General features: G+C 47.8%; 3 protein-coding genes across 3 annotated transcripts; all 3 read left to right on the forward strand.

Annotated features, from left to right (window-relative positions):
- The first annotated feature begins 48 nt into the window (after nt 1-48).
- On the forward strand, nt 49-517 carry HD556DRAFT_1362261 (uncharacterized protein). The gene is made up of 2 exons (XM_041302664.1): nt 49-362; nt 416-517. Exons 1-2 carry the CDS (start codon nt 172-174, stop codon nt 444-446), a joined length of 222 nt encoding a protein of 73 aa, XP_041161656.1. The 5' UTR covers nt 49-171; the 3' UTR covers nt 447-517.
- A 703-nt stretch (nt 518-1,220) lies between these two features.
- Nucleotides 1,221-2,051, forward strand: HD556DRAFT_1362265 (uncharacterized protein). Its single transcript, XM_041302665.1, has 3 exons — nt 1,221-1,607; nt 1,664-1,718; nt 1,772-2,051. Exons 1-3 carry the CDS (start codon nt 1,371-1,373, stop codon nt 1,981-1,983), a joined length of 504 nt encoding a protein of 167 aa, XP_041161657.1. The 5' UTR covers nt 1,221-1,370; the 3' UTR covers nt 1,984-2,051.
- A 13,265-nt stretch (nt 2,052-15,316) lies between these two features.
- HD556DRAFT_1234915 (uncharacterized protein) lies at nt 15,317-15,830 on the forward strand (the record flags this gene model as incomplete). Its single annotated transcript, XM_041297702.1, has 2 exons — nt 15,317-15,565; nt 15,618-15,830. Coding segments are annotated over 2 exons (462 nt in total), but the record flags the coding sequence as incomplete, so codon positions are not given.
- Between the last annotated feature and the right edge of the window lie 289 nt (nt 15,831-16,119).

A 16,119-nucleotide genomic window follows, 5' to 3' on the forward strand; every position in this document is an offset into this window, starting at 1 on the left:
GCACTCTTACGCCACACTAATGCATATTTCGTTGAGCAACATATAATAGCTCTTCTGAGATTTTGTCACAGCAACGCCGCGCACAACGCACAATCAAAATTTCTGTTGGTGTGTGGTTTCCCTAGATTCGTCGGTCGCATCGCAGACTGAAGCATAGTTATATTAGACACTATGAAGCTCGTTCAGATCGCTTACCTCGTACTCCTTGCAGCTTCCAGTGTCACAGTTAGTAGTGCCAGTATGGTGGTGACAGCACCTTTGGCCAAACCAACTCTACGCTGCGTAGACGAGTGCTCCACTCAACCGCATTCGTGCCAGTCAGGGACGTCGCCTTACCAGATAGGCCCTACGTGCTGGCAGTGCTGCTCGCAGCTCAATTGAAAATGACTTTTGAACTGTTCGACAGGAATGGTACCTTATCATTTGGGTCCCTGAGTGCTGGCTGAGTTGCATCTACATCGCAAAAAGTCAGTCGAACTTGATAATTCAGATACAGACACGGCGGATAAAATGAGGCGCGGGAGTTTCTTTTCGACAATTTCCATTGAAGGTACCAAGGCGCTGGTTAACACGATAATCCATATAGAACAGAGCAAAGCATGTATACAGATTATTGTGGAATACAGCAGGCCGAAGGTGATAAGTAAGCTCCTTAATAATGCCTGAGGTTGGCCCTCGAGGCTCGTATAGGCAAGTAATGCCTGGGATGAGTACGGAATCCTCATACTGCCGGATACTAATTAAGATGGAACAGCAGAAATATAGAGTTGGGATGGGAATCAAGCATGAAAATTTTGACTCGTGTCAATGGAAGCACGTGTTGCAAGGAGACGTTAAACAGGCTCGATGGGTTGGAGCTTCCCAGTGATCAAATCATATTCGACACTACCACTTGGAAAGCACCAGCCAACCTGCATAGGTCTGTGAGTGGGTGGGGCAGTATACAGGTGGGGGATTATAGACAAGTGACGATGTTAGCAGGAAGATGAATCTGGATTATACAGTAGGTCGATCACCGTGGTAAACGAAGTTGGTCATCGTCATTATGGGCTTTGGCCCATATTTCTTGTGGTAGGACGTGCGTATGGAGAAATGAGCCGAGTCATCATACACACAAGTCTGAAGGAAAAGAAAGAAAAATAGTACGCTGTTTGACGTCCGCGTGTTATGTAATTTGGCACGTGGCACATGTACGTCACGCTGCGTAGCCTTCTGATTCACGGCTGCCAACTTGGACGAGCTTTGACAACTTAAAGCTGATACTTGACTCAGACCAGGTCCCTTGCGCTCCACTCAGAGATGGCCATGTTGAGGCTCCAAGAACGTTCAGCGCTCAACAGATTTCATCTTGTGCAAACACTAATTTGCTGATGATCCTTCCTGCTGGATCACTACAACCCGCTGGCTCGGTTCAACTTGGATTTGGCTGCCAGCAACTTGACACGTCTCAGGCTTGCATGCGTATTACCGATGAGATGGATTTAGTTAACAGAGCTGCATATCTTGGTAAAAAAAATTCCGAGTGCAGTTTTATTGCTCACGAGAACAAGTATAAAATCAATGTGGTTGGGTTGGAAAGGCCTCAGAGACGAACGCCTCCTGTTGTAGTGAGTAGCCCTCTTGCGCCACACTATGCACACTTTATTGAACCGATATGTTTTAGCTCTTCTACGACTTTTTCATAGCAACGTCACGCACATTGCAGTCAGACTTTGTCAGTATGTGGTTTGCTCACCCGTTCGCATCATGGGCTGACGCATAGTCATACCAGATACCATGAAGCTCGTTCAAATCGTTTACCTCACAATCCTTGCCGCTTCCAGTGTCGCTGCTGGTGTCACTGGGGTAAGTAGAGCAAGAGCCCCTCAGAGTATAACCTGCGACGGCCCATGTGCCTCCTCTTCAGAATCTTTGGGCTGCGAGCAATATGTAGGGACATCGCCTTACCTTGTGGGCCCCGGGTGCTGGTCGTGCTGTACCTAAATTAGTTGAACCTCTCGGTCATTTTTGCTCTCAATACAAGCAACATGTGTCACATCGTTCTCCAAAAATATTGAGTACTTAACATCGATAAGATCCCTCTGTGAAGCGCAAACAGAGATGCACCGTTAGCTCTCTTTTGACCCGCATCCCCAACAACCTCCCAAGACTTCAGTGCGTCGCTTGACCACTGACCCTCTGCTCTGCTCAGAGATGGCCGACGGCTGTGCTTTGATTCAAAGTCATGGTCCACATAGCTGGCGTCGGTATTGTTCATCGTAATCGTCGAGTCGTAAAAGCTGTAACTCAACACTTATCATCCAAGTCAGGAACTCCACTAAATTGCCACGAATATTTCTCATGGTGGTATGGAATACACAATGAGCTCAAGCATGAAAAGACCAGCCGCCTGAGGTTGAGTTAGTTAAGAGAGATGGAGAACTTGGAAGAAAAGAAGACGCCAGAAAGTGGCTAGGTTATAGTTACATAAAAATTGACACTCTTCGAAAGACCAGGCCTCAATATTTGTAACAGATGTTACTGCCGGACCCTCGGGCTAGACTTGTGAGATGGTGTTTAACAGCCCTTGATCACAGGCATTTTGTTTCACAATCGTAATGTCATTGTCCGATGACTGGGGTCGTTGTGACAGACTCTTGTTTAATTCAAGTTTTTATGTGAAAAAGAATGGAAAAAAAACAGATTAAGGAAAAGGTAAGTAAGAAATGTTAAGTCTAGACTAGTGATGGCCAGGTCCGGTTCTGAACCGCGGTTCGAACCTGAACCGTTTCGAACCTGACCGAAGTCCGGTTCAAGGTTCGGGCAATAGGGAGGACCGAACCGTTGGTCCGGTCCGCGGTTCAGGGACTTGCAGAATTGCAGAACCGGTTCTGAACAGGTTCGAACCTGTTTGAACCGATGGCAAGTCAGTATGTAGTTTTATCTTTGCGGTTCTGAGGAGTGGGAACGGCCTTGTGCAGAGGACTGAGAACAAAGAGGTCAAGAAAATGAAATTGAAGTGATAGTGATGACACACGTAAGCTGGTGAGACTCCATTGAAAAAACCATGGGGTACCTGGCGAGCAGGTGGACGTCGTTGGACCGGAGGTCGTGTATGTGTTTCAATATAATTTTTCTTGACGAAATTTTTATTAGTTTGGATGGTCCGGTTCTCGGTTCGAACCCTCACTGAACCAGAACCGGACCATTTTCGGACCGAACTGATGGTCCGGTCCACGGTTCTGCTTACTAGGAGAACCGAACCGATGGTCCAGTCCACAGTTCTCCTAATTTCCTGGAGAACCGGACCGAACCGGACTTTTCCATCACTAGTCTAGACACAGTAAACACCTCAGTCTCGATGGAACAGACTGAGATTAAGTACCTAGACACAGTAAACACTAGTACAGATATGTGTTAGTGTCTAGTTACTGTGGCGAGATAATAAAATGAACGTACCCTCAGTCTCGATGGAACAGACTGAGGGGAAAGACGATACAAAGACAAACGATAATATATGGTTCGGTTTGGAATCCTATCAATTGCACTCCGCATTGCGTCGTCACATGCACTCGTGCACCAATACTCCTCCTCGACGCGACTAGGGATCAGCAGGGGTAAACCCCTGGGTATCATAAGCCCAACCCACACCCCTACCCCTGGAGGGTCTTACCCCTCAGACCAAGGGTCAGGGGTAACCCAGGGGTATTATAAGGGTACAAGGGTATCACAAGGGTACAGGGGTATTATCACCATCTAGGCTAGAAGATATAGTAGGCTGACTTTAATTTATGCTTCTTGAGTCCTAGCCAAGTGTGTAGATGAGACTCAAACCATGGGCAAGTAAATCTTATACATTATGAACCATCTAAACTAACTTAAATGTTTCCTTTGATTGTATTTTACTTATATCATACTCAAATAAGAGCTAACTCACAATATAAGATCACAATAAGCCCAATAACCATTATATTGTTGAGAACTTCAAAATTTTATACTTATCAATCACTCCTATGGTAATCAATTTGGGGATGTATTATGCCTAGGCCCAGGGGTACTACCAATTGTCCAGGGGTACAGGGGTCTCCAAATCCAAACCCATACCCCTACCCTCAAGTACCCTTACCCCTGACCCCCAGGGGTTACCCATACCCCTGCTGATCCCTAGACGTGACAAGCACTCCTCCTCGAATGAATCACCGTAGGCCCAAACAATTGCGGAGACACTCATAATCTTTCCTTGGTAGAGCTTTAGTGAATATGTCTGCGATGTTATCTTTGGAGCAGACGTAGTGCAATTTGAGCTGGCGACATGATACGCGTTCCCGGATAGAATGATGTGCCAAGTCGATGTGTTTGACACGAGCGTGGAAAGAGGAGTCCTCGGTGAGGACAATCGCGCCATTGTTGTCGCACATCAGCGGGGATGCAGTTGCCTGTGGGAATTCGATCTCATTGAGCAGCATGCGTAACCAGGCTATTTCTTTGCCTGCCTCCGATGCTGCAACATATTCAGCCTCGCAGGTTGACAATGTGACTGTCTTTTGCTGACGTGCACTCCAGGTAACAAAGCCACTGCCAAGGGAACAACAGTAACCACTGACAGAACGGCGTGTGTCAATGCAGCTGCCGAGATCGCTGTCGGTGTATGCAATGAGGCGAGCAGTGTGTTCACCGCCAAGGACAAGACAGAAGTCACAGGTCCCCTTGAGATAACGGACAATGCGTTTTGCAGCCTCCCAATGAACTCGGCCATATGAGTCGAGGAATTTGCATAGTTGTTGGACTGCATAGGAGATATCTGGGCGAGTACCAATAGCCAGGTACATGAGAGATCCGACTAGGGAACGATAAGGCGTACGTTGCATGAGTTCGCGTTCAGTGTCATTGCGAGGGGAATGGTCTCGGCGGGATAGGTGGAGGCCTGGTTCCATAGGAACAGAGACGGGCACCGCATCCTTGAGGCCAAACTGGGAGACAATACGATCAATGAGAGCGGTCTGAGATAGAGAAATTGTGCGAAGGACTCGGTCACGAGTGATGCCGATACCTAGACAGAAGTGGGCGTCTCCGAGTTCAGAGACTTGCCACTTGGTCTTGATTTGAGTCTTAAAATCTGAGATAACACCCTTTGAGCTGCCTACGGTGAAGAAGTCGTCAACATGAACGGCAACGAGGAGTATGCCGGCGCTATTACGACGGTAGTAGATGCAGTGCTCGCTTTTAAGTCGGACAAAACCCCAAGCGAGCATAGCCTCATTAAGAGTGCGATTCCAGATGAGACCGCCTTGTTTCATCCCATATAGTCCTTTCTGTAGCTCCCAGACGTGGTTCTCATATCCCGGTTCCACGAAACCCTTGGGTTGTTCCATGTAGCAGACCTCATCGGAGTCTAGAAGACCGTAGAGAAAGGCCGTCTTGATGTCAAGTTGCTCGATTTCCCAATTGAGGGCAGCACCAATGTGCACTAAGATCCGGAAAGACTCCAGGCGGGCTGTAGGTGCAGACGTCTTCGTATAATCTTGTCCCCAGACTGCGGAATAGCCACGGCACACATAGCGTGCTTTAAAACGCACAGGATCCCCATTTTGGTCATGTTTGAGCTTGAAAACGGGGCAACCTTTCATGATCTTTCGGCTGGTGGGTACTGTAGAACGGGGTACGAGCTTGTAGACACCTAGATTGCGCAGGGAGTCAAACTCAGCACGCATCACCTGAGTCCATTCGGTTGCGTGTGCAGAGTTCATTGCCTCAGTGTAAGTGACAGGATCAGAAGGATGTTCGTTGTCGAAGTCATCTGGGATGGCTGCAAAGGCCTCAGTCAGATGAGCCAACTCAGCTTCCAGGTCGGCAATGTCCTCATGAGCAAGCGCCGCCAGTGCAGATTCGTCAGATTCATGCACTGTTGGTAGGGTACGAAGTCGATCAGCAGAGGCCAATGAGGACAGAGCATTGCGTTGAGTCGCATTAGTGTAAGGAATACCTTCTGCTGTGCAACGGCGCTCAGACAGCACGGGTGTTCGAGTGGACCGACGAGGTAAGTCAGTAGCAGGGGGATTGGGGGCTGGTCCTGGGTTAGGTGGGAGGATAGGTGACGCAGCAGAGGGAAGGATCTCCTCATCTGGGGTGTCAGTGATGGAGGCGCATTGCAAAAGAGCAAGCGGGACAGAAGCATTCTCAATAGTTACACCAGGGTGGAGTGGGGTATCAGCAGAATTGTGCGATTCAATAAATGATACATGATAAGAGACGAATACTTTGCGGGATTCCCGATGATAACAACGATAAGCCTTGGAGTTGAGGGAATAGCCGATAAGCACGCATTCAACTGATCATTCATAGACCTTCGGATTGTGTCGGTTCTGTATCAGAACAAAAGCACGGCAGCCGATTTCACGGAGATGGGTAAGGTCTGGTTTCTGATCGTACCATCATTCATAGGGGGTGTGGCCAGCTTGGGAGGAGACCGGGGTGCGATTAGACAGGTAACAAGCAGTTAAAACAAACTCGTCCCATCAATTCACAGGGACTCCACTAGCGATACACATGGCACGTGCTTTACCCATTAAGGTGCGATGCAAACATTCAACTCTACCATTTTGCGCCGAGGTATATGGCGCTGTGAACTGATGTTGAGTACCACGCGAGAGGAGCCACTCTCGCATGGCCTCAGACTTGAGCTCGCCATTGTCTGATCGGTATATACTGACCTTCAGGTTGGTTTCGAGCTCACGAGCCTTCTCCCAAGCATGAAGTGCAGGGAAGGCGTCAGATTTAGCCGAAAGAGGGATTGACCATGCGTAGGACGAAAAATTGTCAATGATGTCCATCATGTACTTATTGCCTGCTGCTGATACAGTGTCCGGATGCTCCATGAGATCCACATGTACAACTCCTAACCTTCTAGTAGCCTTTTCCCCAACGCGAACTTTTGGAACACTAGACTTGGTCTGCTTTCCAAGAATGCAAGCATCACAAATGGGAGGTTTGGTAGAAAGGGTAATAGGCATACCGGTGGCGTTACCAGAGCGCGCGAGGTCATAGACAGCACGGTAGTTTGTGTGACCAAGACAGTGGTGCCAGGATTGTAGGGTGGGGAGGCGCTGCGCCAGGAAGGCGTGATCTGCAGAGAGCTGCCCACCAGATAGGGCATATAGGCGACGGGATGTGAGGGTACCGGAGAGCATGCGTGTGCCACTGCGGGCCTGGACCCAACAGCTGGTAGCATCAAAAGAGGCGACACAGCGGTGTGCGCTGCAAAGACTTGACACGGAGATGAGTCGTATGGTAGCAGCCGGGATAAAAAGGACGTGGTCGAGCATGAGATGGATCCCTTTAGCTACAACGAGTCGGAGTGTGCCAACGCCGATGGCTTGAATGGAGGACCCCCCAATGCCACTGACGGTGCGGGGGGGAATAGGACGCAGACTAAAGAAATCAGATTCGGCATTGCTGATATGAACAGAAGCTCCACTGTCGAGGAAGAAAGGGACAATAGAGGGATCCACGATCGTGCGCTGGCGTTGGTTGGGCGCCTTGTAGGTAATGCCCGCAAAGTCGACTGGTTGGCTGTGCTGACGCCAGTCGATGCTAGTCTGCAAAGTGTCTAGTGCGGAGTAAAGCGCTGTGAATTCATCATCGTCCACTTCAGAGACCTCACGAATAAAGGCAGGGGTGAGAGTATCATAGGCGAGTCCAGCGAATTCATGTGACACTGTGTCAGTGGGAGCAGGAGGTGACGAAGCAGAGGTAGCAGAAGGGGAGGCGATATAGATGGCTTCATGAGTCTCACCATCAAGGATGTATGCGCGCCCCCCAATGTCATAACATACACCACCTGGATTACCCGTAGACGCGGGCTTGGTGGCGGGCTTCGCAGTAGCTCCTCCTTTGCTAGTATTGGCTCCCCGGGCAGCGCGTTTTCGAGCAAGTACCTCTTCTCGTTTCCCTTCCATGCTGCCGCCTTTGGCGAAACAGTCTTTGGCGAGATGCCCCCAACTGTTGCAATTGGTGCAGCAGAAGGAATGTCCTTGACGCCCGCATTCTGTGCAGGTCTTGGACCGCCCACCAGAGGTATTTCCACTGCCCTTACCATTAGCAAGTAATGCGACATCCCCCCCTTTGCTCCTCTCGGTGTCGAGGAGTTGTTGCTCGACATCCAGATGGGCACGGATATTGGAAGGGCCGTAAGCGCTAACAGTGGCGCTCGTGGAAGTACTGGTGGACAGAGCATCGGCGACATGATTCCGAACATGCGGGAGGTCATCTGTCATAGCGTTAAGCATCATTATGGTGATGAAGTCCTCCTCCTTAGGTATCCCGATGGCGTAGATACACCTGACCAGTTCACTGAGTTGGGTGCTGGTAGTAGAGAGGCGTTCGGAACGACGGTATCGGATCGCTAAAGCTTGTTGTATGAGGAGGATTTGGGCGATAGGGCCAACCTTCTCATGACGGGACTTCAGCGCATTCCAGGCTAAATACGCATTAGTGAAAGGGCGAAGGAATTCTTGTTCCTCAGAACTGGAACGTGTGCGTAACGCTGCGATGATACAAAGGTTGTTGAGGTCCCAGTGGGATGCGCTCGCCGGATCGGCAGATGGGTTGGGACGCATGATGAGCCCGAGGATATATCCGCCTCCGTGTTTCAAAAGGAGGTAATTCTGCATTTTGTCGGACCAGATCCCCCAGTTATTCGTTCCGCGGTCTAATACCTCGATCTTTTCCAAATCAGTCTGACTAAGAGTTATAGCCGTGACAGCAGGCATGACCGGGGTAGGGGCGGGTGCCAACATCGACGAGGTTGCGTTTGTATTACTTTTGGTACGAGTATGCACAGGCATTGAGATTGACGAAGTTGGGGAGAAAGTGTGATAATGGGAGAAATCCTCACAGACCCCCTAGATATATAAGCGTATGATTTGAAATAACGCGTTCGATGCTTCTCGCTCGAAACGGAAACAACGAGACAGTTCAATAACTTAGATTGAAGTTTGCGCGAAGCACTGCACGCCCGAGGTGTTATAACCTGGTACGTTAGTTCCTGGGTGATCTGTTGGTCTAGCTGGTTCTGCCACTCGTTCACAAGTGAGCAGGGCTCATAACCTGTTAAGTCTAGACACAGTAAACACCTCAGTCTCGATGGAACAGACTGAGATTAAGTACCTAGACACAGTAACCACTAGTACAGATATGCGTTAGTGTCTAGTTACTGTGGCGAGATAATAAAATGAATGTACCCTCAGTCTCGATGGAACAGACTGAGGGGAAAGACGATACAAAGACAAACGATAATATATGGTTCAGTTTGGAATCCTATCAATTGCACTCCGCGTCGCGTCGTCACGTGCACTCGTGCACCAATAAGAAACACACTGTCCTTCACTCATTACAATTAGCATAATCGAGCTTGATGCATTGCGCGAGTCTTACGACGAGGGGACAAGATTGATGATATCAAAGGCATGAATCAAAAGATATAAGTGCAGAATCACCAGAAGCGAAGATGAAGTAGTTGCGCATATGCTGCAACGCTAGTTGTATTCATGACCACTGGCATGTGACGGAGATACACAGCAGAAAAACAGCACGATCTGGACACACCATTGGCTGAGTAGTGACTGTGCAGCTGCTGCACCTGTTCATGGCAGGGTGATGCATAACCATGGCTAACTACAGGTATTTTGGTTATGCATGGCTGTTGCTAATCCCCAGACCCATGTATTTTATGCATAATGGTGCCTGCACCTCATTGATCCTTCCCACAATATTTCCACACCTCATAGCTTCGCATTTTTGGCCACCTGCCATGGGAATTACCCCACAACACCCAAAACATTACCCAATATGTTATACCCCACAATTTCAATTATTCCCACACCCTCCCCACTTCACTGCAGCTTCACCACCACACCACAACAGGTCCCCCTTTATATACAAGTAGTTTAGTATATATGTGTACAATATAACATAATAGACTGCTTTTTTTGTTTGTTTGTGTCACTGCTCCTCCTCCAGGAGCAATTCAACATAGGGTAGGGTACAGAACACTTTCGCATTTTTGCCCCTTTGGTGGGGAAGTGTTCTATTATATTCAGAACATGTTTAGGAGTATATATGAAGATATTTCCATCTTTATTTGACCCCCTGAAGCGCCCTACATCAATAGATATAGCACATATGCAAGAAAACACAGAATATGTTCCCATTTAATTATTTCTGGGTGGACAGACTTGGAAAAATGATTCCCAGAATCTATTAAACAATAGTAACAATGTATCAGAAGCCCAGGACCATAGGACAAGACCTTGTTGTGTGGTGCATCCCCCCTCTCCTGGTGGTTCACCCCCTGTGAAAATTTTTCCTGAAGGACCGGACCTTAATTGAGGTGAGGGCTCTATTTCTATGTACACTTGGAGTAGATACATCATATAGCTGGCCCAGGACACACATAGGATCTTGCTACAGGAACAAAAACATAGAAAATCCCACTTTTGATACTTTTGATGTTTTTGAGTGCCTTACTCTTGCATAAATGACCAGTTCTGCTCATATATAATTAGTAGTACATTCTCACATATGTTCTATACCAAGGATCAGCCCCACATAGGGCGCAAATGTGATATCTGATGTATAGGGGGTATTTCTACTGATAAGAATCCTACATAGTAATCAAGCCTGTGATAAATAATCAGAGACCTGTAATACCTCTCTTATATGTCCCTGATAATGAATCTGAAGTTTTAGAAAGATCCATGAAGGACTGACTGAATGATAAGTAAAATGACATATGTGTGAAAAGTGACAATTGACATCTTTATACACAAAATCACATTTATATATGGTACAGGTCAGATATTTCATTGAAAATATGTAGGATACATGGTAGACTACTAAAAAACCTATACTACATACTGCCCTGAGGTTGGAGGGTGGTGGAAGGGATGTGGTGTATATCTGAGTTAACTCAGTATTAAAGTCCTACTACTACCCAACTGACCATTTTCGATGTTTTGGGTCTTTGAACTTTCCCACACTCAATTTCTTATCTATTGGCAAAAATGCGAAAGTGTTCTGTACCCTACCCTATGTTGAATTGCTCCTGGAGGAGGAGCAGTGACACAAACAAACAAAAAAAGCAGTCTATTATGTTATATTGTACACATATATACTAAACTACTTGTATATAAAGGGGGACCTGTTGTGGTGTGGTGGTGAAGCTGCAGTGAAGTGGGGAGGGTGTGGGAATAATTGAAATTGTGGGGTATAACATATTGGGTAATGTTTTGGGTGTTGTGGGGTAATTCCCATGGCAGGTGGCCAAAAATGCGAAGCTATGAGGTGTGGAAATATTGTGGGAAGGATCAATGAGGTGCAGGCACCATTATGCATAAAATACATGGGTCTGGGGATTAGCAACAGCCATGCATAACCAAAATACCTGTAGTTAGCCATGGTTATGCATAAATATGACAGCATAGCCTGGCTGCTGTACCTGCTGTGACATGGCTAGGGATCAGCAGGGGTATGGGTAACCCCTGGGGGTCAGGGGTAAGGGTACTTGAGGGTAGGGGTATGGGTTTGGATTTGGAGACCCCTGTACCCCTGGACAATTGGTAGTACCCCTGGGCCTAGGCATAATACATCCCCAAATTGATTACCATAGGAGTGATTGATAAGTATAAAATTTTGAAGTTCTCAACAATATAATGGTTATTGGGCTTATTGTGATCTTATATTGTGAGTTAGCTCTTATTTGAGTATGATATAAGTAAAATACAATCAAAGGAAACATTTAAGTTAGTTTAGATGGTTCATAATGTATAAGATTTACTTGCCCATGGTTTGAGTCTCATCTACACACTTGGCTAGGACTCAAGAAGCATAAATTAAAGTCAGCCTACTATATCTTCTAGCCTAGATGATGATAATACCCCTGTACCCTTGTGATACCCTTGTACCCTTATAATACCCCTGGGTTACCCCTGACCCTTGGTCTGAGGGGTAAGACCCTCCAGGGGTAGGGGTGTGGGTTGGGCTTATGATACCCAGGGGTTTACCCCTGCTGATCCCTAGACATGGCTAGCACCTGGAGTAGGAGGTGTCACAGATATTGAGGCATTGGCAGGCTGATTGTGCGATGACAGCGCCTGGGCTTGGCCGTGCGATTTGGTTTTGGTCATATGCTCGTTTTGCTTTCATGAAATTTGGCCCCCGAGCGACAACCAAAGACTAAACAGCATTAAACCACAGTGGTGATAAAGACACTCAGGAGAGGCATACCTGCTTGTCCCGTACTGCAGCTACTTTGACAACACGAGGACTGCTTGGGTGTTGTGGGAGTTCGACTGTCTCATTGGTGCGGGGTTGAGAGTGGAAGAATGAGAACAGCTGGCTGATGAGTGCATCTGGACGCGAACTGAAAGGCATTGTGGGATGAGGTTTGGCTTCTTCGTCAGGGCTGAGTGGAGATTGAGGTAAAAGTGAGGAAAGGCGAGCTAGGAGCACATGCGGATTCAACCGTAAAGGTGTGGAGGGTTGCTGGAGCCCATCTGGTGCATCATTTTGGGGTCGAAAGCGGTGGAGGAGCAAGGAAAGGAGAGCGAAAAGTGCATTTACAGAGGAGTGGGGGTGTGCACCACCCACTGGGGAGGACTGAGAGCACATTTGTCTAGATGAGAACTAAACCATTGAAATACTGATCACGCACATAAACTTTCATACTGGCAAAAAATGCTGATGAAAACTCATCGACATCGCCAAACTGGTCAGGACAACGCGTAGCATCAGCCTGGAATGTTACTGTTACAATGGACGAGAAGGATGCGAAACACAGTACATACTTTCGACTTGCCATTGAGTGAAGAGCTAGGTGTGTGCTGAATTTCTGAACTGTATTGAGATGCGTTGTCTTCGAGTCTGTCTTTTGGTGCCTAACAGCATACATTGTTAGTGAGAGAGAGAGCAGATGATTTTTTGCCACTCACAATATTTGTACCCATGAGAAGTAAGTCTTCAAGGCCAGCTTCTTTGAGGATGGCATAAATGTTCCATGTGTAAGCATTTTTATTGTGACTAGCGACTTTCCATCAGGGGAAATGGCTGCAGAGCGCAAATGATTTTGGTGCCAGTGATGGAGGGGTAGTCCGACTGGGAGTTTGGTATTGAGATTCCATAGACGCACTGTTTTATCCCAATATGATGCACTTGCAAGAAGGCGGTTGTTTTGAGACAAGGAGATGGCGGAGACAAGGTGGGTGCTGACACTGCCAAGTGGCTCGAACAAGTTTTATTGCGAACCACGAGTCAAATATAATACAGAGCGGCGTAAAGCAAAATGGTGCGAGGCTTGATGACGAAGAGCTGCGAGGCTCGATGACGAAGAGCTCAAGGCTCCGAAAAGGGAAAGCTCGAGTGAGCGAACGGAAAAGGGGAAACTTGAGCGAGCAAACTAATACTATGGCAAGAAGGAAAAAACGTGAGTGATGAAAGGCACGATGGACATGCTAAAGGGCTAATTTTTATATATATATATATATATGTTGTCGTTTATTTTCTGGTCTTGGTGCCTTTTCATTGTGTGAAGTTGAAAATAGGAGGGATGAATGAGAAAGATCAATAGTTGATCATGGCGCTCGTGCTGAGCCATGCAATAGGGCGTTGAGTAGAAAGGGGTGCAGCCGCACATACTTCTGAAATTCGTTGGAGGACCATCGACCGGCAGCCTGAATCAGATCTGGAGTCATTCCTGCGATTGCGAGAGCAGTAGCACCTCCTGCACGCATCGAGTGTCCCGACATCTCTGACCCGCAATGTTGATGTAGCCGTTGTAGAAACCAACTCTGAGTTGGTATCCTCCCAGCACTAGTCAACCACAAGGCCGGTCTGAATGGGAACGCCCGATCCCGGTGAGCCAAATATCTTTTCAGCAATGGCAGTGCGTCGAAACCTACGACTGAATCCGACAGGACAAGGATGGTGGTCCCACTCCCTAGACTGTCGGTCTTCTGATAAGGCAGGAGATAAGAAAACACTGTGGACGTCAAGGACAGCATGTGGCGCAGCGCGACTTTGCGATAGGACTGATGTTGGGCTGCGTCTGGCCAAGTAAGTTCACCCAACCTTTGCAGCATGATGAACCCTGTGAATAGTAGCACGAGGAACAAACAGTCGTCATGATCTGCATCATTCCTGATGGACGCATTGATGCGCAACAGGTTATGTAACGAATAGTGATGTTCCGGCTCGGCTTCAAGCCCCGGGCCAGGCCAAGCCGGGCCTGATTGAGCCAGGCCCAGCCCAGGCCCAGGACACAGCCTGACCAGGGCTTTGGCCCAGGCTTCAATTTTGCGAAGCCTAAGCCGCTGGCCCAAGCCGTGGCTTAGCAGTGCACTATCTATTTCGGTATGTAAGTTTCTGTTTATGTTTATGTTGCCATCTTGCGATCGGTATCAGCTTCTCAGTCAATCATACCATGAGGTATGTCAGAATGAGATCACAGTGAGTCGCCGTTGTCATGTTATTAAAGCTCGCTGATATTTACCCCGGTCTTGAAAAGCAAACATTCAGCAATCCATGCGCCTTTACAGTCTTGCCTGGCGCTTCAACTTCGCTGCCTTCGCAAACTTAATCTGTTTTTGAATCACGTTCGATTTTTTATATGTGGTACGTGTATATGTGTTGTATCTACCTAGCAGCCTGCAATGACCAGCACAGTCCACACAGATAGTGAAGATGAACCTATCGTGCATTCTCGTCCCATACACAGGATCAAACCCACTGCTGCTCTCCTCCAACACTCGGAGAAGGCCGCCCTTCCATCCCAAACCAAAGCCATCAATGAATTCCGTGCCGCAGAGGCAGCCAAGCGTGCTTTGGAGGTTTCTGCCCAACCCAAGCCCGTGCCTCCCCCACCCACAGCTATTTCCTCGTCCAACGTGCCTCCCCCACCCTCACCTATTCCCTCATCCAACAAACGCTTGCATCCTGATGATGCCTTTGTCGACATCGAAGATGAATCTGTTGACAAAGACCACGACTCAGTCCGCGAGAATGCTCGTACCAACCCTAAGCCTCGTAGAAAGAAACAGAAGGCCCCAGAGCAGTCCCCCAAGTTGGTTGATGGAGATGGGGTTCTCATCGACATTGATGTCTCTATTGCGGACCCAGGATTGTCTCGGGAAGGCAAAACTACTGATATCGACGCATTCTTTGGAGCGACATTTGAGCAAACCAGGGCCAATGGCAAAGTGAAGAAACACCGAAAGTGCAGTGTTTGCCCGTAAGTCTACCTTTGTACTCTCATACTACTCACTCACTCGTTTGTAGGAAAAAATGTGTCCTTGTCAATGAAATCACCACCCTTCGTCGCCACGCTGAGGCCCATTTTTCCGGCAAGTATCGCAAATGGGCAAACCAACATTCATTTGAATCAATGTTACCTGGCGACGTCAAGGCTCGCAAGGAGAACGCTGCGCAGCAGAGGATCAATGCCCATCTCACTGAACACAAGGCCGAACGAGTCGTACCGTATTCTGACAAGTTGTTCAGACAAGCTGCCATTGAATGGCTTGTGGCGACTGATCAGGTATGTCTGCCTTCCTCAATTCAAAACCACGACTGACGGCTTATTTTTCTAGCCTATACAAGCGCTTGAGCACCCTAAATTTCAAGAGCTGATTCATGTTGCTTCTCGCGCAACCAACGGAGTCAAGATTCCGGGTAGGAAGGGCACTCGTGCCGAAATTATGAGAATGTTTAAAAACCACCTTACAAGGCTAAGGACCACGCTGAATGTGAGTGATGTCTGTTTGATGTCTGTTTGTTGTATTTTGTCTCATTGGGCTTCATAGAGTGCTGCTGTCAAGGGAAACATTAATACCACCTGCGGCGCATGGCAAGCGGAGAACATCGATGGTTATTTTGCTGTCACGGGGCATTGAAGAGAAGGTGCCCATGCAATGGGAAATTGAAAGCTCACTCCTCGGGTTCACGAAAGTCAACAATGCACATAGCGGCAAGCGGCTGGGCGGGGCCTTATTCAAAATTCTCGATCGTGTTGGGATTGCACAGAAGGTAAATCAGTTTATTTGACTATGACATCCTACAGCGCTCATATAACTTAGCTTGGGCATGTCACCT

Source organism: Suillus plorans, assembly GCF_016647745.1.
Source record: "Suillus plorans strain S12 chromosome Unknown HD556scaffold_20, whole genome shotgun sequence".
Classification (NCBI taxonomy): Eukaryota; Fungi; Basidiomycota; class Agaricomycetes; order Boletales; family Suillaceae; genus Suillus; species Suillus plorans.

Bases quoted from the DNA above. Each gene is read 5' to 3' on its own strand.
- HD556DRAFT_1362261 (XM_041302664.1), top strand. From the start codon at position 172: ATGAAGCTCGTTCAGATCGCTTACCTCGTACTCCTTGCAGCTTCCAGT. The intron at 363-415 runs CTGCTCGCAGCT...CAGGAATGGTAC, and splicing joins GGCCCTACGTGCTGGCAGTG to CTTATCATTTGGGTCCCTGA.
- HD556DRAFT_1362265 (XM_041302665.1), top strand. From the start codon at position 1,371: ATGATCCTTCCTGCTGGATCACTACAACCCGCTGGCTCGGTTCAACTT. The intron at 1,608-1,663 runs GTGAGTAGCCCT...GATATGTTTTAG, and splicing joins GACGAACGCCTCCTGTTGTA to CTCTTCTACGACTTTTTCAT. The intron at 1,719-1,771 runs GTATGTGGTTTG...TAGTCATACCAG, and splicing joins ATTGCAGTCAGACTTTGTCA to ATACCATGAAGCTCGTTCAA.